Genomic DNA, 26,733 nt, shown 5'->3' with positions numbered 1-26,733 from the left:
CTTCATCACCACTTTCGACGTTCTGTTTTTCATCACTTGGTTCTTCCTTTTTGCTTTCAACTTTCTGTTTTTTATCACCTGGTTCTTCCTTTTTGCTTACTCCTGCTAATGCTGAAGGCCTCTTTAAATAATAACTATCCAAGGAAGATTGCTTCTGCCTGCTTTTGACAATGTTCCTGAAATGACTCAGGCAAACGTCATCGAACTGTGCAAGCATACGACCTGTGTGAGCCTTTTCGGGGTGTCTTTTTTTCTATGAAATATGCACTTTATGAAAAGCGGCTAAGACCTCCTTAATTTCTGCCGTTGTCATAGGCTCCTCCTCTTCATCGCCGCTGCTGGAGAACTCCTCTTGAACGACGTTATGTTGCATGGCCTCCAACTCCTTCAGGTCATCCGTCGTAAGCTCCTCTTGGTGCTCCTTGAGAAGGTCGTTGATGTCGTCCTCGTCGACGACCAGCCCCATGGACTTGCCGAGTGCAACGATCTCGTCAAGATCTGGTTCCAAAACAGTTTCGGGATCGTCGACTGTTTCGGACTCAGCAGCACCAGCTTCGCCCACGTCGAATCCCTCGAAGTCTCGGTCGGATACGGCATCAGGCCAGAGTTTCCTCCTCGAGGAATTCAAGGTTCGCCTCGAAACCTCCTGCCATGCTTGGTCGATGAGTCGGATGCATATGACGATGTCAAAATGCTCCTTCCAAAATTCACGCAAGGTGAGGTTTGTGGTATCTGTGATGTCGAAACATCTTTTGAAAAGATGTTTCGTGTACATCTTCTTAAAGTTCGCTATCACTTGCTGGTCCATGGGCTGGAGGAGAGGGGTGGTGTTGGGCGGAAGAAAAAGAATCTTAACGAAGGAATACTCCACTAGGATATCTTCCTCGAAGCCAGGAGGGTGGGCAGGGGCATTGTCCAACACCAGCAGACATTTCAGGGGGAGGCGCTTCTCTTGCAAAAAACTCTTCACAGTCGGGCCGAAGCACAGATTTACCCACTCGGTGAACAAAAGCCTCGTTACCCAGGCTTTTGCATTAGCCCTCCACATCACTGGAAGCTTCTCCTTCAACACTTTGTGGGCCTTGAAGGCTCGAGGAGTCTCGGAGTGATACACCAGTGGGGGCTTCACCTTTCAATCCCCACTGGCGTTCGAACAAAGTGTGAGCGTAAGCCTGTCTTTCATAGGCTTATGCCCGGGTAGCTTCTTCTCTTCCTCCGTGATGTACGTCCGACGAGGCATTTTTTTCCAAAAAAGGCCAATCTCATCACAGTTGAAAACCTGCTGAGAACTGTAGCCTTCCTTGGTCATCATCTCATCGAAAGTCTTCTTAAATGTTTCGGCCGCTTTCGTGTCCGAGCTGGCAGCCTCCCCATGACGCACCACCGAATGGATGCCAGTCCGTTTACGGAATTTCTCGAACCAGCCATGCGAAGCCTTGAACTCTGGGGTTTGCGTTGAAGTCCCTCCCCTCCGTCGTCTTCCGCCTGCGCAATCAAATCGCCGAAAATAGCACTGGCCTTGTGAGCGATTGCCGTCTCCGTTACTGTATCGCCAGCGATTTCTTTGTCTTTTATCCAGACGAGGAGCAGCCGTTCCATCTCGTCGTGCACATGGCTCCTCTTGCTGGACAAAATAGTGATGCCCTTCGATGGTGTAGTTGCTTTGTTGGCATCCTTCTGTTTAAGGATGGTGCCTATTGTCGACGGATTACGGCCGTATTTCTTTGCGATCACACTCAATCGCATACCAGCTTCGTACTTCTTTATGATCTCCATCTTTGTCTCCAGAGACAGCATGCGCTTCTTTCCGTGAATTTCAACTTTCTTGGGACCCATGACTACGTTAATTTACGTAAAGTTACACAAATACGTAATAATACAGTCTTCGCACAACACGATAATATGTACTGCAATGAAATCACTAACGAATTTACGTTACTAAACGAAATCGTTGGAGCGAACGAATGCCGAATGCATACGATAAAGTTTCGGGTGCGAAGTGGCCGAGCTAAGGCACGCCAACACGTACGTATAGAAGATGCATGATGGGAGGGATGCTGTCCAATCAGAGAGAAGGATCTCATGGCTTGGCTAGCATCAGGAACCAATGGGAGAGCAGGAGGATGGTGGCGAGTCTACGATAACTAAGATGGCAGCGTGCGGCGCGAGTTTCAAAATTGTTATGGGGCGAATCTCGGACTTTCAGAAACCTTTCGTATCTTGAAACTTTTCGTATGTAGAGCTGTAAAATTTTTCGTCTTTGCTTTCGTAACTTGGATTTTTCATAAGTTGAGCCTTTCGTATCTCGAGGTACTACTGCTAGCAATGAGACCTATATCTCAAAGGTTGGTTAGAGGAGATCAATACGTAATCTAACCTGACCTAATCTGTATTATTCTATCCTGATTTCGTATGATTTATATTAGCATCCTAGCCTGGCCATAGGTTCCCATCAACATTTTGAAAGTTCATTTAAAGTGACACTTTCCCTGACTGAGAAGAATCAGGAGGCTCAGGTCTTCTTGGGCTGGTCTTAGCCTTATCATTGTTCTCATGTTTCTTGGTTATATTAGAAGCACCTTCAGTGATGACTTGGTAGCAGTATTATTACATGGAAGTAAGTTACTGTAATTGTTATATACCATGTAATTAAGTGTGCAGGCTATTAAAAATAGTTCGTAAGGTATAAGTGTTTATCTAGTGATGGTTTATTTTTTCTCTTTTAAATGAGAACAATAACTCATATAATTGTCCAAATGAATGGCAAAGGAAAATGTTCATCAGTTAGATTTGATTTGAAAATGAACTGAAAATCTTATTTGTTTCTCTTTCAGAGGCATGGCGATGCATTGTTTATGTAGAAAAATATCCACAATAAAGAAGCATCATGTACTTTTCCAGTCTCTTTGCACCAAACAAAATGCTTTTGATGTTGTTGTTGTTGGAGGGGGCCATGCAGGCACCGAAGCCTGTGCAGCAGCTGCTAGGATGGGAGCCAGGACCCTCTTGATTACCCATAAGAAGTCCACTATAGGTACGTACAGTCATTTGAATTTCTTACCGAACAGCAATGAAACACTGGATTAACTTTTTCAGTCCTCTGTAAAACAACTGGCATTAAAACCGTCTTCACTGGTCATAATTAATAATAAAACTGAAAATAATAAATAAAAATAAAATAAAATTAATACATAATAATAAAATACTAATGATAAGAATTAAATCAATAATAATAATAACAATAATAAAAATAATATAGTTTTCTAATTCAGTTATATAAGTAACACCAAGTAATTACATAGCTAAGAAATTCACTCACTTGACAGCTAAAATTTGGAAATTTGTGGATCGTGCTAATTTGTTTTGGGTAGGTGACGTTCCCTGCCCATTTCAGGGGCAAGAGAAGAACATATAAGCAAAGAGCTTCAGTTTGTTTTTGCTGGCTGATGGTGGTTATCGGCCAGGGTTTCATTCCCAATGGCGTGACCATAACCAAAAATTGCTGATAACTGGAAATCAGTGATAATTGTGCCAATCCCCGGTTATTGGCATCGATAATCGGGAATCAGCAGTGCCGCTAACTGGGAATTGGTACTGAAAATCCAGTTATCTTCATTGCTAGGCAAACACCATAAAACCGGATCGCCGATAACCAAGGCCGCCTGTAATTGGGGGCTGCCTACTGCTTACTCCAGAGGAAAAACAATCCTGGAGAATGTGGAGCTCTTACCGGAAGAAGGGCACTTGGGTGCTGAAGGCTGAGTCTCTGCTGGAAGATGGTTCAAGGAAAAATGATCCGGACTGTCCCAGTGACTACATGAAGGGTGCACAAGATCCTTAATCCTCTTACAAGGCACAGGAGGAGAGTGTGACACATCCACTCCATGCCTTTTCAATGGGCATGATTTGTCTCTGAAACATAATTGACACCTGGGACTTGACTCCTTGGAACTCAACAGACAATACACATCCACGGCTCTTGGCTGCAACCTGGGATATGTCAACAGGCTGAACCAAGGGCGTGACTACTTGTGGGTAGACCCCACCAACCTCCATTAGGCTACCAGTTTGGCTTAACCCAGGTTTTGGGGAGTATGTCAGAGACGTTTGCCTAGGAGAACTGGTGGGACTAGCAGCCACCTCCTTCACTAACACTTCACTAGCACTATGTGCTACTGGGTGCTCAGAAACATTTTTTTTTTTTTTTTTTTTTTTTTTTTTTTTTTTTTTTTTTTTTTTTTTTTTTTTTTTTTTTTGTCCATAAGGACCTTTAATGATGATCCCAATTGGGCCATGGTCTCCACCATTAATTCAAACCTTTTTATCAATCTCTGTTTTGAAGCTGGCAATGGGGTTGGGTTTGGAAGTTGGGAGCCGGGATAAGGAGAGGATGGAATTGTCAAAGAGGTCAGAAGGGGGGTCATTGAAATCACAGGAACATTAGAGTCAGATTTGGCAATAGAGGATTCATAGCTAGCTAAAGACTATATGGTATTCACTCTCCACCCTAGGAGTTGCTTTCCTCTTCTTGTCCCTAGCTAATTTCTTTAAATCAGATTGCAAAGTTTCCACTTATGAATGTCCCAATCTTCACACTCTTGACACCTTAAGTCAACAGAGCAAACTTGTCCCTCACATTCTACACACATTGCATACGAATCGTACAATTCGTTAGTCAGTTGCTTATTGCAGCCTTTCCTGCCATAATTAAAGCTAGATGAAATTGCATTCGACATCGTGGAAATCCAGTAACAAGTCAAAGTCGGATAAAAATGTAATAACTTGATAAAGTTCTCAATAAAGAACACCTGTCACTATCTAAATATGCTGAAAGGCTGTCAATAGAAGAATACTTCACCGATTGGTGATGAAAGCAACTGGAAAAGCAACAAACTTCAAAAATTAAAGCTGCTGCCAACAACTGAAGTACAGCCATCAGCCAGCAGAAACAAATTAAAGCTCTTTGCTAAGTTGTTGTTCTCTTTCCCCTGAAAGTGGGTGGGGCAAGTCACCTACCCAAAACAAATTAGCACAACCCAGGAATTTGAACGTTTTAGCTGCCAAGTGAGTGAAACTCTTAGCTATGTAATTATACTGGGTAAGTTACTATTATACAAATCTCTTACTTGAGAAAGTTTAGTAATTGTCATTGAAAATTAGACACCTGCTATTATTATACTACTACTACTAATACATAATATAATAATAATAATATGCTGGAAACAGACCTTCTTTTAAACATGTTTTATTGAATAGCTTTCACTTCCACGCCAGCGTTAGTTTAACAGATAAAAACAAAAAACAAAAACACTCAGTTTTCTATGAATATCGGTTCTCTATCCTTAGATTTACTTCCCCAACAACCCCCCACAAGGGGACTGATAGGTACAAACACTTGTAGCAGGTCAGTCTACTTCTGTTGTTGGTGGTAGCAGAAGGTCGACAGATTGTTAATTTACTTGGTTTTCTGTTGGTTTATTTTTGGATGTTCTTCTATTTTATTAATATTCATAGACCCCCATGCTTGGTTTTGCTGAGGGAAAGGTTAGGATTGGATAATTATATATGAATCCTAGCTGAATGAAATGCAGTAAGTGATAGCTAACGGAGGGAGCGTGTTTGGTTGTAGAAACAGCTAAAGAGGATTATACATGTAAGACTTGAGTTGAAGGTATGCATGTTTTGTCAGCTTCTCCATTTAGTAACTGGTTAGGTCCTCAGCTGTTTCTCTCTGATCTGTTACTCTAAATGAGCTTCCCATTGATTCAGGGCATTATATTTGATAGGATGGAGTAATTTTTCATGTTCACATGGTGTAGTCAGTGATGGTCAGTCGCTGCCTATGCCTCCTTGGAAGCCCTATGCAGAGAGAAGCCTAGTCTCAATACCACACAGGAGACCTTCCTCCTCCCAGCATCAGCACAAAGGGTGGCACCCACTGACACCCCGGATGAATGAATTAATCAGGTGCATCCATCTGTGGGCAGCAATCCTCCTAATAGTACTGCACTCTCTAGCGTGTACTCCGGTTGCATGAGAGAAGGCTCCACCCAAGGGGAATTGCTCAAGGAAACCAATGAGAATTAGACTACCTTAAAGCTTATTATAAATAAAGCCACATGCACCCTGTGTTCCAGATCTATCTCAACAGTCCAGGAGATGACTAACGATAGAAAAATTGCAGAAAAAGTACCAAGAAAACCAAGAATCCATCTATACTAGTATAAACACATCCAAGATAAGACACCACTGAACTCTACGGATTTACAACACCATATTTCAGTAACCTGCTCATTTTAGAATAAAATTCTGCTTTAGAAATGCTGTTTAAACCCACCAAAATATGAATATTGGCTAATTATTGATCAATACATACATATTGGCATGCATGCAAGGTGTATTATAAGAAAAATTGAAAAGCATGATATAAAGTCAATTTGCACAATGCAGCCATACTTTTCAACAGAATATTACAGGGGGTCCTCGAGTTACGATGCTGATACGTTCTTAAGATGCGTCGTAACACGATTTTCAGCGTCAGTCGGAATATAAAAAAATACCACATGATTTAATGTAAATACGTATCAATAACTAAGAGAGAACAATTCCTTACCTTTATTAATTGGGTTGGCATGCACACTGGAGAGGAAGCTGCGGTGCTGGAGAGACTGGGGGAGGTTAGTGAAGAGAAGCAGAACCTCCAGAAGATGCTGGGGCAGGTGAGTCTTGAGGTGAGGCAGAACATACTGGAGATGCTGGGGCAGGTGAGTCTGGAGGTGAGGCAGAACCTACAGAAGGTGCTGGAGATGCTGGGGCAGGTGAGTCTGGAAGTGAGGCAGAACATTCAGAAGGTGCTGGAGATTGTGGGGCAGGTGAGTCTGGGTTAGCAGAACATTCAGAAGGTGCTGGAGATTGTTGGGCAGGCGAGTCTGGATTAGCAGAGGCAGCTGAGGTAGAGGGTACAGGATCTCTTGCAGGCCTCTCTACCTTCTTAAAATACTGCTCCAGGTTAGTCTGAACAGAGAGCAACCTCTTCTCATCCAAGATCTCCTTGTAACACTGCATCAAATCCATGATGCCTCTGGAAACCCTAGTGAACCTGTCCAAGTTGGGATCCTGAGCCTCAAAAGTTGCCAACACTTGCTGCAACTCTGCAAAACCTCTTGCCAAGTCCTGCCTTGTGAAAGCCTTAGGCTCTGGGGTGGGTGCTTCTTCTTCTTCCTCTATGATCTGCTTCTCCAGTTGTATCAGGTCCTCAGCAGATAACTCCTCGTCATGACTCCAGCAGCTCTGTAACATCATCAACCTCCATCTCCAAATTGATTTCCTTACTCAGGGCAACAACGTTCTTTACAACTGCTGAACTGTGCCCTCAAACCCATGGAAATCATTCACAAATTGAGGACAAATTTTTTTCCAGACACCATTCATGTTTGTTTGCTTAACCTCCTCCCAGGAATCAGCAATGTTCTTTACAGCATCAAGGATGTTGTAGGATTTCCAAAAGTCCTTCAGAGTCAAGTCCTTCTTGGTTTCAGTTGCCTGTAAAGCCATAGCAATTGTCCTTCGTAGGTAGTAGGCCTTGAACGAAGCAATCACTCCTTGGTCCATAGGCTGTAAAAGGGCCGTGGTATTAGGTGGAAGGTAAACCACCTTGACATTAGGGTTAAAGTCTCCCAGCTGGGCAGGGTGTCCAGGGGCATTGTCCAGCACTAGCAACACCTTAAAGGGGATACCCTTGGAGGCGCAATACTGCTCCACACTTGGCACAAAATGGTTTACGAACCAGTCCTCAAACACCGCAAGTGTCACCCATGCCTTCTTGTTTGACTTCCAAATTACTGGTAGTTGACCCTTCCAAATTCCCTTGAGTGCCCTTGGATTTTCAGCCTGATACACCAACAAGGGCTTCAGTTTGAAGTCACCAGCAGCATTACCCTCAAGAAGTAAAGTTAGCCTCTCCTTGCTGGCTTTATGACCGGGTGCTGACTTCTCCTCCTTGGCGATGTATGTGCGGTTAGGCATACGCTTCCAAAACAAACCTGTCTCATCCACGTTAAACACTTGGTGAGCAGACTAACCCCCCTCCTTAATTATCTCAGACAACGCTTTAGGAAATTCACTCGCTGCTTTCTCATCCCCACTAGAAGCTTCACCTTGCACTTTAAGTTTATGGTAATTGGCCCGAGCCTTAAATCGCATAAACCAACCCCTACTAGCCACAAACTCTTCACTTTCACTTCCCTCCCCTTTTCCTTTTTTCAACGCTTCAAACAATCTTTTCGTCTTCTCCTGAATCACCATAAGGCTGACTGGGATGCGCCGTTGATTTTGGTCTTCCAACCAAAGCGCCAATAACCTTTCCATTTCAATGATTAGATCACTACGCTGCTTGGTTATCACTGTCGCTTTCATAGGAGCAGATCCTTTCACATGTTCAACGATGTGCTCTTTATCTTTGATAATGGTAGCAACAGTCGAACGACTAAGGCCAAGCGACCGGCCAATGTTTGTTGGCGTTTCTCCCTTCTCAGATCGCTTTATAATGTCCACTTTAACTTCCATGGTGATGGCCTTTCTTTTCTTCGATGCACTACCATCAGAAGAGTCTGCCTTGCGCTTGGGAGCCATAACAAAGGGCAAAAAGTTACAAAAACGATACAACACGAGGGAGAGAGAGGCAGCATAAACAACCAAAATGGCGTATGGGCAAGGAATGAGCGTAGGGAAGCGACGCCGTCCTCTCCCCCACAAAGCGTATTCTTCCGCCGTGCGCCCGAAACTAGTTCGCGTTTGTTTACGTCGCTTACGACGCTAAACCGCGTAAGACAGAACGACGCATAATATTATTTTTTATATTTTTATGGGGGCGCGTTCGTAACCACGAAACAGCGTAAATCGAGACCGGCGTAACCCGAGGACTCACTGTATTATTATTATTATTATATATATATATATATTTTTTTTGCTCTATCACAGTCCTCCAATTTGACTGGGTGGTGTTTATAGTGTGGGGTTCCGGTTTGCATCCTGCCTCCTTAGGAGTCCATCACTTTATCTTACTATATGTGCCGTTTCTAGGATCACACTCTTCTGCATGAGTCCTGGAGCTACTTCAGCCTCTAGTTTTTCTAGATTCCTTTTCAGGGATCTTGGGATTGTGCCTAGTGCTCCTATAATTATGGGTACAATTTCCACCGGCATATGCCATATCCTTCTTATTTCTATTTTCAGATCTTGATACTTATCCGTTTTTTCCGTCTCTTTCTCTTCAACTCTGGTGTCCCATGGTATTGCGACATCAATGAGTGATACTTTCTTCTAGACTTTGTCAATCAACGTCACGTCTGGTCTATTTGCATGTATCACCCTATCTGTTCTGATACCATAGTCCCAGAGGATCTTTGCCTGATCGTTTTCTATCACTCCCTCAGGTTGGTGCTCGTACCACTTATTACTGCAAGGTAACTGATGTTTCTTGCACAGGCTCCAGTGGAGGGCTTTTGCCACTGAATCATGCCTCTTTTTGTACTGGTTCTGTGGAAGTGCCGGGCATTCGCTTGCTATGTGGTTTATGGTTTCATTTTTTTTATTGCACTTCCTACATATGGGAGAGATGTTATTTCCATCTATCGTTCTTTGAACATATCTAGTTCTTAGGGCCTGATCTTGTGCCACTGTTATCATTCCTTCAGTTTCCTTCTTTAGCTCTCCCCTCTGTAGCCATTGCCAATTGTCATCGCTGGCTAGTTCTTTAGTCTGTCTCATGTATTGTCCGTGCATTGGTTTGTTGTGCCAGTCCTCTGTTCTGTCTGTCATTCTCCTGTCTCTGTATATTTCTGGGTCTTCATCTACTTTTATTAGTCCTTCTTCCCATGTACTCTTTAGCCACTCATCTTCACTGGTTTTCAGATATTGCTCCAGTGCTCTGTCCTCTCCCTCCTTCCTTTCGTGTTATGTATAGTCTTTCCGTATTTGCTCTTGGGTGTAGTGCTTTGTGTATTGTCATATGTTTCCTGGTTTTCTGATCTATGCTGCGGAATTCTGCCTTCGTCCATGTGTTTATGGTTTTTATCATATTTCTGGCGTTGAGTTTTGACTTGAGTATCGCCTTGAGTCTCTGCATATATTCTTTCCTGATCGTGTCCTTCATCTCTTGGTGTTTTATATCCCCCTCCTTCCATTATTCCCAGGTATTTGTATCCAGTCTTATCTATCTCATCTATGTGTTATTATTATTATTATTATTATTATTATTATTATTATTATTATTTTTTTTTTTTGCTCTATCACAGTCCTCCAATTCGACTGGGTGGGTATTTATAGTGTGGGGTTCCGGGTTGCATCCTGCCTCCTTAGGAGTCCATCACTTTTCTTACTATGTGTGCCGTTTCTAGGATCACACTCTCTGCATGAGTCCTGGAGCTACTTCAGCCTCTAGTTTTTCTAGATTCCTTTTTAGGGATCTTGGGATCGTGCCTAGTGCTCCTATGATTATGGGTACGATTTCCACTGGCATATCCCATATCCTTCTTATTTCTATTTTCAGATCTTGATACTTATCCACCTCCCCCTCTCTCTCTTCAACTCTGGTGTCCCATGGTATTGTGATACTTTCTTCTTGACTTTGTCAATCAACGTCACGTCTGGTCTGTTTGCATGTATCACCCTATTCGTCCTGATACCATAGTCCCAGAGGATCTTTGCGTGATCGTTTTCTATCACTCCCTCAGGTTGGTGCTCGTACCACTTATTACTGCAAGGTAGCTGATGTTTCTTGCACAGGCTCCAGTGGAGGGCTTTTGCCACTGAATCATGCCTCTTTTTGTACTGGTTCTGTGGAAGTGCCGGGCATTCGCTTGCTATGTGGTTTATGGTTTCATTTTTCATATTGCACTTCCTACATATGGGAGAGATGTTATTTCCATCTATCGTTCTTTGAACATATCTGGTTCTTAGAGCCTGATCTTGTGCCGCTGTTATCATTCCTTCAGTTTCCTTCTTTAGCTCTCCCCCTCTGTAGCCATTGCCATGTGTCATCGTGGCTAGTTCTTTAGTCTGTCTCATGTATAATCCGTGCATTGGTTTGTTGTGCATTCCTCGTTCTGTCTTGTCATTCTCCTGTCTCTGTATATTTCTGGGTCTTCGTCTACTTTTATTAGTCCTTCTTCCCATGCACTCTTTAGCCACTCGTCTTCACTGGTTTTCAGATATTGCCCCAGTGCTCTGTTCTGGGTGTTGACGCAGTCCTCTATACTTAGTAGTCCTCTCCCTCCTTCCTTTCGTGTTATGTATAGTCTGTCCGTATTTGCTCTTGGGTGTAGTGCTTTGTGTATTGTCATATGTTTCCTGGTTTTCTGATCTATGCTGCGGAGTTCTGCCTTCGTCCATTCCACTATTCCTGCGCTGTATCTGATTACTGGCACTGCCCATGTGTTTATGGCTTTGATCATATTTCCTCCATTGAGTTTTGACTTGAGTATCGCCTTGAGTCTCTGCATATATTCTTTCCTGATCGTGTCCTTCATCTCTTGGTGTTTTATATCCCCTCCTTCCATTATTCCCAGGTATTTGTATCCTGTCTCATCTATGTGTTTGATGTTGCTCCCATCTGGTAGCTTTATCCCTTCAGTTCTCATTAATTTGCCTTTTTGTATGTTGACTAAGGCGCATTTTTCTATACCAAACTCCATCCTGATGTCCCCAGATACAATCCTTACAGTCTGGATTAGGGTATCTATTTCCTTGATGCTCTTACCATACAGCTTGATGTCGTCCATGAACATCAGATGGTTGATTCTGTTGCCTCTTTTCTTGAGTTGGTACCCGGCATCCATCTTCTGTAGTACTTTTGTCATGGGAATCATGGCTACTACGAAGAGTAGTGGGGACAGTGAGTCGCCCTGGAAGATCCCTCTTCTGATATTAACCTCTGCTAGACTTATTCCAGAGCTTGTAAGTATTGTATTCCAGTTGCGCATTGTATTTTTGAGGAAGCTGATGGTGTTTTCCTCTGCCCCATATATTTTCAGGCATTCTATTAGCCATGTGTGTGGTATCATGTCGAAGGCTTTCTTATAGTCTATCCATGCCATGCTTAGGTTGGTTTTTTCCTTCTCCTACTGTTCTTCATTACCATTTTGTCTATCAGGAGCTGGTCTTTTGTGCCCCTACACTTCCTTCTGCAGCCTTTCTGTTGGTGGGGGATGGTGTTTGTCTCCTCTAGGTAATTGTATAGCCTTTCACTGATGATACCTGTTAGTAACTTCCACATTATTGGTAGGCAGGTGATAGGCCTGTAGTTACTGGCTATATTTCCCTTACTCTTGTCTTTTGTACTAAGGATGTTCTTCCTGTGGTCATCCATTTGGGTGCATGGTGATTTGAGATACAATGCTGGAGTTGTTCTGCTATTCGTGGGTGTAGGGCCTTGAAGTTTTTGAGCCAGTATCCATGGACTTCATCGGGACTGGGGCTTTCCAGTTTGGCATTTTTCTTAGTTGGTGTCTGACTGTGTCTGTCGTGATCTCTGTAAATCTTTGTTTTATTCTCCCTGTTTCTTCTTCCTTGACTTCCTGGAGCCATGTTGCATGTTTGTTGTGTGATACCGGATTGCTCCATATGTTTCCCAGAGTCCCTTACTTGGTTCGGCTTCAGGAATTTCTGGTGGTTGTTTTCCCCTCTTAGTGGCTGTATAGTCTTTTCTGTTGTTACCGAATAGTTTTGGTTCTGTTGGTACTCCCTTATTCCCGTTCATGTACCGTTGGATCTTATGTGCTTTGGCCTTAAGCCTCTGTTTTACATCTTCTATTGTGTTGTTTTTTAGTCCCCTCTCTTGTACTTTGTATTTCTCGTTGAGTTCCTCCTTGTTTTCTTGCTTCTTAGCCTTTTTTCTGCCATCTCTTTCAGTTTTCAGTCAGATCTCATCACCTGATTTGCTTTTCCAGGCGCCTTTTCCAAGGAGGTTGCTGTTTTGGTTTTTGTTTGGTTGGTTGTGCTGGTGGTGTTGGTGTTCGAATCCCCATCAGTTCTGCTACTAATCTTGCTCCTGCATATACCAAGTTATTTGTTTCTGTGATACTGGTGGTGTGTATTATGCCCATTATTTCATTGACCTCACTTGTTTTCTCCCTTAATTTCTTGTGTTGTAGGCTTTCATGGAGGGGATCTTTGTTCTCTCTGTATCTGGCTCCATCCATTGTCTAATCTTTTCTACCCATTCCGTCCTCTCTGTTACTTCGTCGGTGTTTCTTCGTGTGTCGTTGTTTGATACCTCATCCTCCCTGTCGTCTTCTGTGGCATCGTCTCTCAGTTCGTCTTCGTGTAATTCGTTGTCGTGTGACATTTCCCTTTCCAGTTCTTCTCTTTCTGTTGGGGAGAGCCAGTTGTTTTTCTTTATGTTTCTTGCTTGGTCTGCCAGCCTCTGCTCTGTTTGGGGGGTGTTATTCCTCTCATTCCAGATGTTGACCAATCTTCTTCTTTATCCTCTCCTCCGTCGGGTTGCTTCTGATGTAGCATCTCCATATTCCTTATTTTCTTCTCTTGTCCATTTCTTCCTTTTTGCTTCTGTAGCTCCAATCTCAGGCTGTTGATTACTTTCGTTGTGGTGATCAGTTGCTGGATGACGACCTCCAAGTACCTGACCGTCTTCCCCTTCAATTGGGTTGAATACCTGGTTGCCGGACGAAGCTCCTCTGTTGCCAGAGGTTCCATTTACGTCGTTGTTGTTTATTCCTTCATTTCTTTCCATCATTGCTGAGTTTTGCTATTTAACCCATAGCTGGACCCTACCCCATCAGGGATAGGTACTCATTTACAGCTGAGTAGACTGGGGAAATATGGTAAAGATCCTTTCCCAAGGAATCAACGCCGAGGAGAGCGGTCACCCATCCAACGACTGACCAGCCCCAATGTTGCTTAACTTGACTTAAGTCCATTGAGGACCTAACCCACTCCTCCACGGCGCCACATTTAATAATAATAATAATAATAATAATAATAATAATATTATTATTATTATTATTATTATTATTATTATTATTATATTATTATTATTATTATTATTATTATTATTATTATTATTTTTGTTCATGCCACTTACCTGACAGATATATATATAGCTGTATTTTCTGAAGTCCGACAGAATTTCAAAACTCGCGGCACACGCAGTTGGGCGGCCCAGGTGGTAGTACCCATTCCCGGCCGCTGGGGAGGGCGGATATACCAGGAAAAAACCGCATTCCCATTTTCTATTCATATTTTTTTTCTGTCGCCGGTCCGGTAAACAACTGTTTACAGACCTCTGCTCGGATTTTTTGGATTTGACTCGCTTTTAGTATCTAATTGGTTTTTTGGTATTGAATTGGATTGTTGAATTGGCATGCGCGATAGTGGACCGTTTTTTGACTTTGGATTGGCTTTTCTGTAAACGTGATGTCTGGATCAAGTGCTGTGAGTTTCAGAGTGTGTGTGAGGACTGATTGTAAGGTGAGGCTACCGAAAGCATCGGTAGACCCCCACACAGTATGTATGAGGTTGTAGGGGGCATTGAATTGTTTTTGGTGGTGGATAAATCGGTGCAATGAATGTGAGAGATTGAACCGATGATGATTGGAGAGTATATGAGTCCTATCGCCTTAAATTGGAACGCGATAGGATCAGGAGGTCTTCCTCCAGGAGTGGTTCTACCAAAGGTAAGGCTAATATCTCTCCTGTATTAACACCTGTAGAGTTTTGCATCTCCTAAACCTGTGTTGCCTTCGGGCTCTGATTCTGTGTCGGGAGAAGCTAATGCTCTCTCTCTTATTTTGGAGTCCTCTACGCACTCTGGAGACCAAAGTGAAAGCCGTTGGAAACTGGCTCGGTGCAAGTGTGTGATCGTGCCCCTAGTGTGTGGAGGGGGCGTCAGATCGGCCCCATAATGCCTCTAGGCCTAGCACCTCTATCGGACTCCCAAGACTCAGGGAGAGGGTATGTCGAAAGCCGCAAGAGGGTTACGGGGGCTCCCCACCGATCTGGCGTCCCTTCGGCAGGCCTTGTTGCAAAGTCCCAGGCTGCCAAGGAGCGCGCACGAGCGCGCGTCCTGAAGAGTGCTTTTCGTCCTCCCGAAGCGTCCTCCCCGCGCAAGGGTGGAGCGCTCGGAGAGACTCTCCGTCCCTCTGAAAAGGACGTTTCGTGTTGAGGACGCTTCACGTCCTGTATCGCCGCTTTCATCGGAGGATGCGTATGACGCTTTTTTTCCGCCTCAGAAAAGGGGTTATCTCTCCGATGAGGACGCTGGGTTGCGTGCACAGGCGCATCTCCCTGAGAAGCAGGTAGCTGTACCTGTGAAAAGGAAGGAGGCGTCCCCTCGCCCCTCGTCTTCTCGCAGGATCAGTCCTGCTTCCTCTGTTCGTTTCCTCTCCAACGAAGAACATGCTTTTGTCCTTCAGACCAGCTATCGACGCTTATGGCTCAGAGGACTCGCCCAGCAGCAGTCGAGCCTAAGCGGAGGAAGGACCTTAGACTGCCCGTCAAGAGGACGAAGCAGTCTCCTTCTCCCTCTCCTACTTCGTCTCGTTCGCCGATCGCGTCTCCTTCGGCGATTCGCCGATCTCGTTCGTCCTCTAGGAAGACGTTGCGTCAAGACGCTTTTGAGGACGTTCGGCAGGACGCTCAGCACGACGTTCGACAGGACCGCCTCGTCAGGACGCTCGGCAGGACGCTAGGCAGGACCTTTTCTTGGCAGGACGCTTGGCAGGATGTTCGGCAGGACGCTCGACAGGACGCTTGTCAGGACGCTCGGCAGGACGCTTGGCAGGACGCTCGGCAGGACGTTCGTCAGGACGCTCGTCAGGACGCTCGACAGGACGCTCGGCAGGACGCTCGGCAGGACGCTTGGCAGGACGCTCGGCAGGACGCTCGACAGGACGTTCAGGACGCTCTTCAAGACGCTTTTGGGGACTCCGACCAAGAAGTCGTACCCCAAGACGCTAGTTTGCGCGCACATGCACGTATTCCGGCTAACATGTCTTCCCTTTCGTGTAATAAACGTAAGGACGCGTTCTCTGGCAAGTGAGGCTGCCCTCGGTGTCGCTAAGGACGCTCGTCCTACGTCAGGACGGCTCTACCTGCTTCAAGTGGTAAGCGCCACAAAGAGACAGCCGAAATAAGGCTTCATCCAGTAAGGATAGGGTCCTTTGATTAAGACAAGACCCGACATTCGTACGCCCTCTCCGGACAGGCGGTCTCCTCTTCCGTTAGAGAAGAAGGGAAGGCTGAGTGTTTCTGCTGACTCGGTTTGGAAGAGGGAAAACGCTTCTGCTGCCCCTTCAATCTCAGATTATAAAGTTCTCGTGCGGCTGTTGCGTTCGTCCTTCGAGGACAAGTTTCAGCCTGCAGCTCCCAAGTCTCCTCCTTCGCAGTTTTCATCCTCTAAGACTGGTAAAACTCCGGAGTTTGTTGAGATGAAAACTTCGCTCTCCACTAAACGGGCGTTCAAGAAACTCCAAGATTGGATGGTACGAAGGAGAGATCAAGGCAAGACGACTTTCGCATTGCCTCCAGCTAGACTCAGCGGAAAAGGGGGTATTTGGTATAGAACCAAAGAAGAAGTGGGGGTTCGTATCCCTTCTTCAGCTCAAGGAGATTTCTCCAGCTTGGTGGATTCGCAGAGGAGGTCTCTTTTATCCACTGCTAAAGTGACCTGGACCTCTACGGAGACGGACCATCTATTTGAAGGGTCTGCTCTGGACTCTTGAAGTTTTCAACTTCCTTGACTGGTGCTTGGGAGATTCTGGATCTGCAAGCGAGAAGCCCAGAATCTCTGTCTGGGGGAGCTGTCCAGCGTGTTAGCATGTATGGACAAAGCCGTCAGGGTGGATGGTTCGGAGGAGATCGTCTCTCATTTTGGAACGGCCTTATTGAAGAAGAGAGCTTTGCTGTGCAATTTCACAGCTCGTTCAGTTACTTCCAGCTCAGAAAGCGGATTTGCTTTTTTCTCTCTTTCGAACCATCTCTTCCCCCAGACTTTAGTAAAGGACCTGACTAGCAGTTTGCAAGAGAAGGCAACGCAGGACCTCTTAGCCCGTCTACAAGACGTTCGGCAGTACCTTTTCAACTCTTCAGCTTCGGTTCGACCGCCGAAGAAGGTTAAGCCCTTTCGTGGGGCTCCCCCCTCGAGAGCAGCTCCTCGAGGGAGAGGGTTTTCACGAGGAAGAGCTTCCTTTAAATCAAAGCCTTCCAAGTGAGAAGCATGTCCTTCAGACACCAGTCGGAGCCAGACTGAAGTTTTTGCGGGAGCGTGGAGAGAGAGGGACACGGACTCTTGGTCCCTCAAGATCGTTGGAGCAGGGGTACAAGAACCCTGTTTTTAGATCTTCCTCCTCTTTCCTACGACTCCAAGAGACCTTTCTCCATCCTATCAGGGAGAGAAGAGCAAGTGTTATTTCGATCTTCTTCAACAAATGATCGAGAAAAGAGCGGTGGAACAAGTCGCGGACCTGGGGTGGGGTCTCCAGGTTTTTACAACAGGATTTTCCTAGTACCGAAGCAGTCGTCAGGTTGGCGTCCAGTTCTAGATGTAAGCAGGCTCAATCTTTTCGTGGAAAAGACCAAATTCACGATGGAGACGCCTCATTCTGTTCTGGGAGCCTTGAGGGACCGGGCGACTGGATGGTGTCCTTAGACTTGCAGGACGCGTACTTTCACATCCCGATCCACCCTCTTTCAAGAAAGTATCTAAGGTTTGTCTTAGACAAAAAGTGTGGCAGTTCAGAGCTATGTGTTTCGGCCCTGACCACGGCTCCAATGGTGTTCACCGTAGTCATGAAGAATGTGGCGAGGTGGCTACACTCTTCGGGGATAAGGTTTCCCTGTACCTCGACGACTGGCTGATCAGAGCGTCGTCGAGAGAAAAGTGTCTGAAGGACTTGCAGGTCACTTTAGCCCTAGCAAAGTCCCTGGGACTTCTTGTCAACCTCGAAAAGTCGCATCTGACCCCGACACAGTCCATCGTGTATCTGGGGATTCAGATGGATTCAGTGGCTTTTTCGAGCGTTTCCGTCCCAGGAACGTCAGCGGCTAGGTTTAGAAAAAGATCTCGGCCTTCTTAGGGAAAGAGACTTGCTCGGCGAGGGAATGGATGAGTCTGCTGGGAACCATTTCCTCGCTAGAAAGGTTTGTTTCCTTGGGAAGACTGCACCTCAGGCCTCTCCAGTTTTTCCTTGCGGACGAGTGGAAGGCCAAAGGAGACGATCTCAATGCCATATTGAGAATATCTCTTCCTATAAAGAACCATCTAAGATGGTGGTTCGACCCTCAGAAGCTACAGGAGGGCGTGTCCCTAAGTCTTCTGAGCCCCGACCTAGTGTTGTTCTCCGACGCTTCCATCACGGGCTGGGGAGCAACCACTAGGAGGGTGGAAGGAAGTGTCAAGCTCCTGGGGAGGGGTAACAGGTAGCAATGGCACATAAATGTCCAAAGAGCTTGCAGCAATCTTTCTGTCTACTGCAGTTCTTCCGAAAGGAGTTTTGAAGAACAAACGATTGTTCAGGTAAACTCAGACAATACCACAGCACTCGCTTATTTGAAAAATCAGGGAGGAACACACTCCAGAACTTTGTTTTTCCTGGCGAGGGAGATTCTGCTGTGGGCGAAGAGAAGAAAGGTGACAATCCTGACGAGGTTCATTGCAGGAGTGCAAAACATCAGGGCCGATCTTCTCAGTCGTCGGGAACAAATTCTACCGACGGAATGGACCTTAAACAAAGACGTGTGTCGAGACCTTTGGAGGTTGTGGGGACGTCCTCTGGTCGACTTATTCGCGACGTCAAGGACCAAGAGACTTCCTCTTTATTGCTCCCCGGTCATGGATCCAGAAGCGATCGCTGTAGACGCGTTGCTTTGGAATTGGACGGGGTCTAGATCTGTACGCCTTCCCACCATTCAAGATTTTGGGGGAAGTCATGAGGAAGTTTGCGGCCTCAGAAGGGACGAGGTTGACCCTGATCGCTCTGATGTGGCCAGCGAGATGGGGGGGGAGAATGGTTCACAGAGGTCATGTCTTCCTTGTAGACTTTCCAAGGACATTGCCCTGGAGGAAAGATCTACTCAAACAGCCTCACTTCGAAAGGTTTCACCAAAACCTCTCCGCTCTGGGTCTGACTGCGTTCAGACTATCGAAAAGTTGGCCAGAGCGAGAGGTTTTTCGAAAGCAGCTGCGAGAGCAATCGCAAATGCAAGACGTGCTTCCACAAGAGCTGTTTACCAATCGAAGTGGGCTTCCTTCAGGGCATGGTGTAAAAAGGAGGGAGTTTCCTCTTCCTCGACCTCTGTGAACCAGATAGCTGATTTTCTGCTCTTTCTCAGAATGTGCAGAAATTAGCGGTCCCTACCATCAAGGGATATAAAAGCATGTTGTCAGCGGTTTTTAGGCACAGAGGCCTTGACCTTTCTGGACAACAAGGACATTCATGATCTTTTAAAATCTTTAGAGACTTAGAAGATTCCTCAAATGAGACCTCCTTCATGGAACCTTGACGTGGTTCTTAAGTTCCTTATGTCAAGCCCTTTCGAACCTCTTCAGGCAGCGTCTCTTCGAAACTTGACAAGGAAGGCTCTTTTCCTAACTTCTCTTGCGACGGCTAAGAGAGTTAGTGAGATTCAAGCGTTTAGTAATTTAGTGGGATTCAAAGGAGACAATGCTGTCTGCTCTTTGAACCCAACTTTCTTGGTGAAGAATGAAAATCCTTCGAATCCTTGGCCGAAAACTTTCGAGATCAAGGGTATGTCAAGTCTGGTGGGCCAAGAACCAGAGAGAGCCCTGTGCCCGGTCAGGGCTCTCAAGTTCTATGTACATAGAACAAAAGAGGTAAGAGGTCCCTCAGGTAATCTCTGGTGCTCTGTGAAGAGACCAGAGTTACCTTTCTGAGGGACGTCATTAAGGAGGCTCATTCATCTTTCCAGAAGACTGATTTGAGCCTCTTACGAGTGAAAGCTCACGAAGTTCGAGCTGTCGCTACCTCTCTTGCCTTCCAAAGAATATGTCAATCAAGGACATTCTTGATTGCACCTTTTGGAGGAGTAACTCCGTCTTCGCCTCACATTACCTAAGGGATGTGAGAACGATTTATGACGACTGTAATTCACTGGGGCCATACGTTTCTGCGGACACAGTCTTGGGGTCCGGAAGTAGCTCTTTCCCTATCCCTTAGTTAGGCTTAGGTTAGTTTTATTGTTGTGTTTTTTAGGTTGTGGTGAGTCTTATGTGAAGATCTCCCATCCTTTAGTTAGTTTTAAGGGGTTTTTTGAATAGTTGGTCAGTTGGTGGTCAGTTGCTTCGTTGCCCTCATATGTATGGCTCGATGGTCTTGTCACGTTGAGGTCTCGTACCCGTTGACAGATCATCCAGAGTGCACCAGCACTACAGGTCTCCACCTGGCTGGCAACTCTGATTTAAGCAAAAGCAGCCTTAAGTGACAGTAATCACAGAGTCTACTTTGCTAACAGGTGAGGAACCAAGATGTATATCATCTACTTAATTTAAGTTTCCTAAAAAATCCTATTCTGTCTCTTCCCACCATCCGAAGGTGGGATTCAGCTATATATAATATACTGTCCATGGTAAGTGGCTATGAACAAAATGTTATTGTTATTATACAATTAAGTTTGTTCATACTTACCTGGCAGATATATATAATTAAATTGCCCGCCCTCCTCCCCTCAGGAGACAGTGGCATTAATAAAATATGAATAGAAAATGGGAATGGTTCCTGATATCCGCCTCCCAGCGGCGGGAATGGGTACTACCACCTGGCCGCCCACTGCGTGTGCCGCGAGTTTTGAAATTCTGTCGGACTTCAGAAAATACAGCTATATATATATCTGCCAGGTAAGTATGAACAAACTTAATTGTATAATAACAATAACATATTATTGTTATTATTATTATTGATTAGATATTTCAACCAGATTGCTGACCCACATTTAATCATTCTTATAAGGCTGGACTGAAGGATTTCATTGGAAATGATGAGAGAAATGTGGACATAAGTTATTCTTTTTTTTAATGCATAGGCACTGTATATACTAGGAAACATTTATTTTATTAAAGATTCAAGGTGTATATAGCACTCCTTAATTTACTGACACTACAGTACATGTACTATTAGTAATATTTAACTTATTTATAATCTGTTCTTGAAGGTGAGATGTCCTGCAACCCATCTTTTGGTGGCATTGGAAAAGGCCATTTGATGAAAGAAGTTGATGCACTGGATGGCCTGTGTGGTCGTGTGTGTGATTTATCCGGGGTCCATTATAAGGTACAGTATAAAAAGATTGTTATGTATTGCCACTTGTTGTACATGTACGTACTTGCATGGTGGAGGCAAGGAAGCATGTACTATGTTGACGTCTTGATTAACTAAGGAACAGCAGTGTGACTGTGTGGAGTTGCTTTCAACACAGTAGAGTGCCACCTGATTTGGTTTAATATTTTTTTAGGTTGTATAGGGTGAATTAGTTTTTGTTACTACAGTAGTATACGTATGTATGTTTACGTACTATATTTCTCATTGATTTTGAAATATACTGTATGTCATTGTGATATTGTGTAAATTAACTTTTGATGTATAGTTTTCCTGAATAGTAAGTGCATATAAGTTTAGATGCTGTAAGGCAATCCCTTGTAAATAAGTATAGTATATATTCATTTTCAGTTATGCTTAGTCTGGAGCAAGATGGAGATTTACTTATGGTGAAAAAAATTAAGTGAAGTTATCACATTTTGATGGCTTTAGTAAAAATCATGGTTATTCATAAGAATCATGTACAAAAAATGAACTAGAACTTTTAAGAGTAAAATCTTATTCAAAGTTATATAATTTTGATATAATTTTGTACATTTTTACTGTTATTACCAACTTTTACTAGGTGCTGAATAAACGAAAAGGGCCAGCAGTGTGGGGGCCTCGTGCTCAGATTGACCGTCGGCTTTACAAAAAACACATGCAGTCTGAGCTATTCAAGACCCCTAATCTCTCTATCATAGAAGGATCTGTAGAGAACCTAATGTTGGGAGAACCTAAAGTGTCTGATTCTTCTAAGGAAGGTACTTTTCATGAATGATTTCAGAGATTTAAATGTAGAACCTTACTGACTAAAAAGTAAACTGTATTGTATACCATTTTCATGAAGTACAGATTAGCACTAGTTATAATGTTATAAAAAGCATTATTTATAAAGATGGCCAGTCATCCTTAAGGAGCGGTGAAACTAAGGTGCTAGAGTTAATATTTTAAAAGTCCAATCTTTTAGGGAATGGTAATCAAGTGAGGTGTCAAGGAGTAATACTTGAAGATGGGCAGGAAATTTCGTGCCGGAGTATTGTGATAACAACAGGCACATTTTTGAGAGGATCCATTAACATTGGTTTAGATGTCCGTCCTGCTGGCAGGATGGGTGATGCATCTGCTGTAGGCTTGGCAAAAACACTAGAAAGACTTCAGTTTAAATTAGGAAGATTAAAAACAGGTAAGTTAGAATTTGATACTGCGCAATTGTGAAATTGTAGTACCGTATACCATTGAAGATGCTTAATTTAAAAATTGGGTTATTATTATTATTATTATTATTATTATTATTTTTTTTTTTTTTTTTTTTTTTTTTTTTTTTTTTTTTTTTTTTTTTGTGCTCTATCACAGTCCTCCAATTCGACTGGGTGGTATTTATAGTGTGGGTTCCGGGTTGCATCCTGCCTCCTTAGGAGTCCATCACTTTTCTTACTATGTGTGCCGTTTCTAAGATCACACTCTTCTGCATGAGACCTGTAGCTACTTCAGCCTCTAGTTTTTCTAGATTCCTTTTCAGGGATCTTGGGATCGTGCCTAGTGCTCCTATGATTATGGGTACGATTTCCACTGGCATATCCCATATCCTTCTCTTATTTCTATTTCAGATCTTGATATCTTATCCATTTTTTCCCTCTCTTTCTCTTCAAACTCTGGTGTCCCATGGTATTGCGACATCAATTGAAGTTGATACTTTCTTCTTGACTTTGTCAATCAACGTCACGTGCTGGGTCTATTTGCACGTATCACCCTATCCGTTCTGATACCATGAGTCCAGAGGATCTTTGCCTGATCGTTTTCTATCACTCCTCAGGTTGGTGCTCGTACCACTTATTACTGCAAGGTAGCTGATGTTTCTTGCACAGGCTCCAGTGGAGGGCTTTTGCCACTGAATCATGCCTCTTTTTGTACTGGTTCTGTGCAAGTGCCGGGCATTCACTTGCTATGTGGTTTATGGTTTCATTTTTCGTATTGCACTTCCTACATATGGTAGAGATGTTATTTCCGTCTATCGTACTTTGAACATATCTGGTTCTTAGGGCCTGATCTTGTGCCGCTGTTATCATTCCTTCAGTTTCCTTCTTTAGCTCTCCCCTCTGTAGCCATTGCCAATTGTCATCGCTGGCTAGTTCTTTAGTCTGTCTCATGTATTGTCCGTGCATTGGTTTGTTGTGCCAGTCCTCTGTTCTTTCTGTCTTTCTCCTGTCTCTGTATATTTCTGGGTCTTCGTCTACTTTTATTAGTCTTCTTCCCATGCACTCTTTAGCCACTCGTCTTCACTGGTTGGGTTCAGATATTGCCCCAGTGCTCTGTTTTCAATGTTGACGCAGTCCTCTATACTTAGTAGTCCTCTCCCTCCTTCCTTTCCGTGTTATGTATAGTCTGTCCGTATTTGCTCTTGGGTGTAGTGCTTTGTGTATTGTCATTTGTTTCCTGGTTTTCTGATCTATGCTGCGGAGTTCTGCCTTCGTCCATTCCACTATTCCTGCGCTGTATCTGATTACTGGCACTGCCCATGTGTTTTATGGCTTTTATCATATTTCCGGCGTTGAGTTTTGACTTGAGTATCGCCTTGAGTCTCTGCATATATTCTTTCCTGATCGTGTCCTTCATCTCTTGGTGTTTTATATCTCCTCCTTCCATTATTCCCAGGTATTTGTATCCTGTCTCATCTATGTGTTTGATGTTGCTCCCATCTGGTAGCTTTATCCCTTCAGTTCTCGTTACTTTGCCTTTTTGTATGTTGACTAAGGCGCATTTTTCTATTCCAAACTCCATTCTGATGTCCCCAGATACAATCCTTACAGTCTGGATTAGGGTATCTATTTCCTTGATGCTCTTACCATACAGCTTGATGTCGTCCATGAACATCAGATGGTTGATTTTGTTGCCTCTTTTCTTGAGTTGGTACCCGGCATCCATCTTCTGTAGTACTTTTGTCATGGGAATCATGGCTACTACGAAGAGTAGTGGGGACAGTGAGTCGCCCTGGAAGATCCCTCTTCTGATATTAACCTCTGCTAGTCTTATTCCAGAGCTTGTAAGTATTGTATTTCAGTTGCGCATTGTATTTTTGAGGAAGCTGATGGTATTTTCCTCTGCCCCATATATTTTCAGGCATTCTATTAGCCATGTGTGTGGTATCATGTCGAAGGCTTTCTTATAGTCTATCCATGCCATGCTTAGGTTGGTTTTTCCTTCTCCTACTGTTCTTCATTACATTTTGTCTATCAGGAGCTGGTCTTTTGTGCCCCTACACTTCCTTCTGCAGCCTTTCTGTTGGTAGGGGATGGTGTTTGTCTCCTCTAGGTAGTTGTATAGCCTTTCACTGATGATACCTGTTAGTAACTTCCACATTATTGGTAGGCAGGTGATAGGCCTGTAATTACTGGCTATATTTCCCTTACTCTTGTCTTTTTGTACTAAGGATGTTCTTCCTGTGGTCATCCATTTGGGTGCTTGGTGATTTGAGATACAAAGCTGGAGTTGTTCTGCTATTCGTGGGTGTAGGGCCTTGAAGTTTTTGAGCCAGTATCCATGGACTTCATCGGGACCTGGGGTTTTCCAGTTTAATTATTATTATTATTATTATTATTATTATTATTATGATGGAATAGTTTCCTTTATCTGGTTTTCAAAACCCCTGCATGCAGAAGTCTCAACCAACAGAAACCATGATAGGATAAAAATTAAATGCACATAACATATTGTATAAGGTTACTGATTAGATAGTGAGCAGCCTGCTAATTCTGATTTTCTCCTCACTGCTGGCCACCTCTCTATGTTTCATGTGTGCGTGTGTAGCGGTGGCCATAGTGAACTCAAAAGCAAATGGTGGGTATAATATATATAAGAAATATATTTTGCTTTTGAAAGGGAGATATTTGCAGGGATTGATAAAATATCAGGGGCTCACAGAAGATTTTTACAATTTGTACCTGACAATGGGGTTAATTTTATTTGTATTATCTAATTATTATTATTACATGTATTTAGAACATGAAAACCCTATTCATATGAAACAAGCCCACATGGGCTTCCAAAGAATATGTGTTCATTTGAAAGAAGTAACAGAAGGTAGAGGGAAGTAAAGAAAGTAGAGAACTCACTCGTTAAAAAAGAACAAATAAATTAACAAGTTAAAAAATAGATAAAAGTGATTAAAATGCATTGCATCATCTCTTGAACTTTTGAAGTTTTAAGTGCACAACATCCTCAGAAGTTCCGCAGTCAAACATTGTGAGGAACAAAAGACCTCTGGAACTGAGAAATTCAACAGCAAGGCATATTTACTGCATATTGGTGCTGCTGTTCAGCAAATCTGGTTGCTCGTGGGAGGAAAAGGGATATGAATAACAGAACATTGTTTTCTTTCAATAAATCATTATTAGTAGCAAAAGATTTGCTAAGTTAATGATTATTTTGACAACAACAAATACTACTACTACTGTGTATATATATATATATATATATATATATATATATATATATATATATATATATATATATATATATATACGTATATATATATATATATATATATATATATATATATATATATATATATATATACAATATTAAAATATATATAATATGTGCATACATATATAAATCTTGATATATGTGCACTGTATGTGTATGTGTGTACATGTTACATAGTATATATATGATAATATATATATATATTATATATTATATATATATATATATATATATATATTATTATAGTATATTATATATATATAGATTATATATATATATATATATATATATATATATATTATATATATATATATATATATCATATATATATATATATTATATACTATTACCCCCCCCTCTATTCCCAATAAACTACACAAACTGGGGGGGAACTCTTACCTGTTGCCAACGGTGCCCTGTCTGTAAGATGTCACGAGGCTTATTAAGACTGCGTAAATATACAAAAAATATCGTTTATTTCCCAAAGCAATTGGTTATACAAAGAACAAAATTATTAACAAGTCATAATGGCACAAATACCCAAATCTGCCCATAAAGAAAACCAATAAGATAACATTCTACCTTCCGGACTAAGGTTACACTCTCAAACCCAAACAAGTCACACTGTCTAGTATTAGTCAATTAGAGAATTCCATTCCTAATCAACCATGGAATCGGACCCATCTGTAATAAAGATAATAGTTATATAGACACACACTCACTCTTTTCAAAGTATTTACGTAAAGAGAATATTTCCACACTTCTCTCTCTTTCCCAAAAGGTAACAGATTTTCTAAGTTTTTAAAGAACGTCTTACCTTTTCGATGGGCGTTCTCTCCTGACACTTAGGGTAACTGCTTGTTCTCTCCTTTGCACAAAGAATGCGTCTTCCACAAGTACCCTGAACCAGTAGGCCTGTAAT

The 26,733-nt window shown here is 43.1% G+C and overlaps 1 protein-coding gene across 6 annotated transcripts in view; it reads left to right on the top strand.

Annotated features, from left to right (window-relative positions):
• Positions 1-26,733, top strand: part of LOC135196141 (protein MTO1 homolog, mitochondrial-like) — a 126,279-nt gene that overhangs the window by 22,344 nt on the left and 77,202 nt on the right. For 5 of the 6 annotated variants that reach the window (XM_064222685.1, XM_064222686.1, XM_064222683.1 and 2 more), the window contains exons 2-5: positions 2,835-3,034; positions 21,184-21,302; positions 21,913-22,090; positions 22,297-22,512. In XM_064222685.1, the coding sequence (XP_064078755.1) occupies positions 2,839-3,034; positions 21,184-21,302; positions 21,913-22,090; positions 22,297-22,512 (709 nt within the window). In that variant the 5' untranslated portion in view covers positions 2,835-2,838. The remainder of the gene's footprint in view (positions 1-2,834; positions 3,035-21,183; positions 21,303-21,912; positions 22,091-22,296; positions 22,513-26,733) is intronic. The other variant, XM_064222688.1, reaches the window with a different exon arrangement.

Source organism: Macrobrachium nipponense, chromosome 17 (assembly GCF_015104395.2).
Source record: "Macrobrachium nipponense isolate FS-2020 chromosome 17, ASM1510439v2, whole genome shotgun sequence".
NCBI lineage: Eukaryota > Metazoa > Arthropoda > Malacostraca > Decapoda > Palaemonidae > Macrobrachium > Macrobrachium nipponense.
The sequence above is the reverse complement of the archived record's forward strand: the minus strand, read 5'-3'. Positions and strand labels throughout refer to the sequence as shown.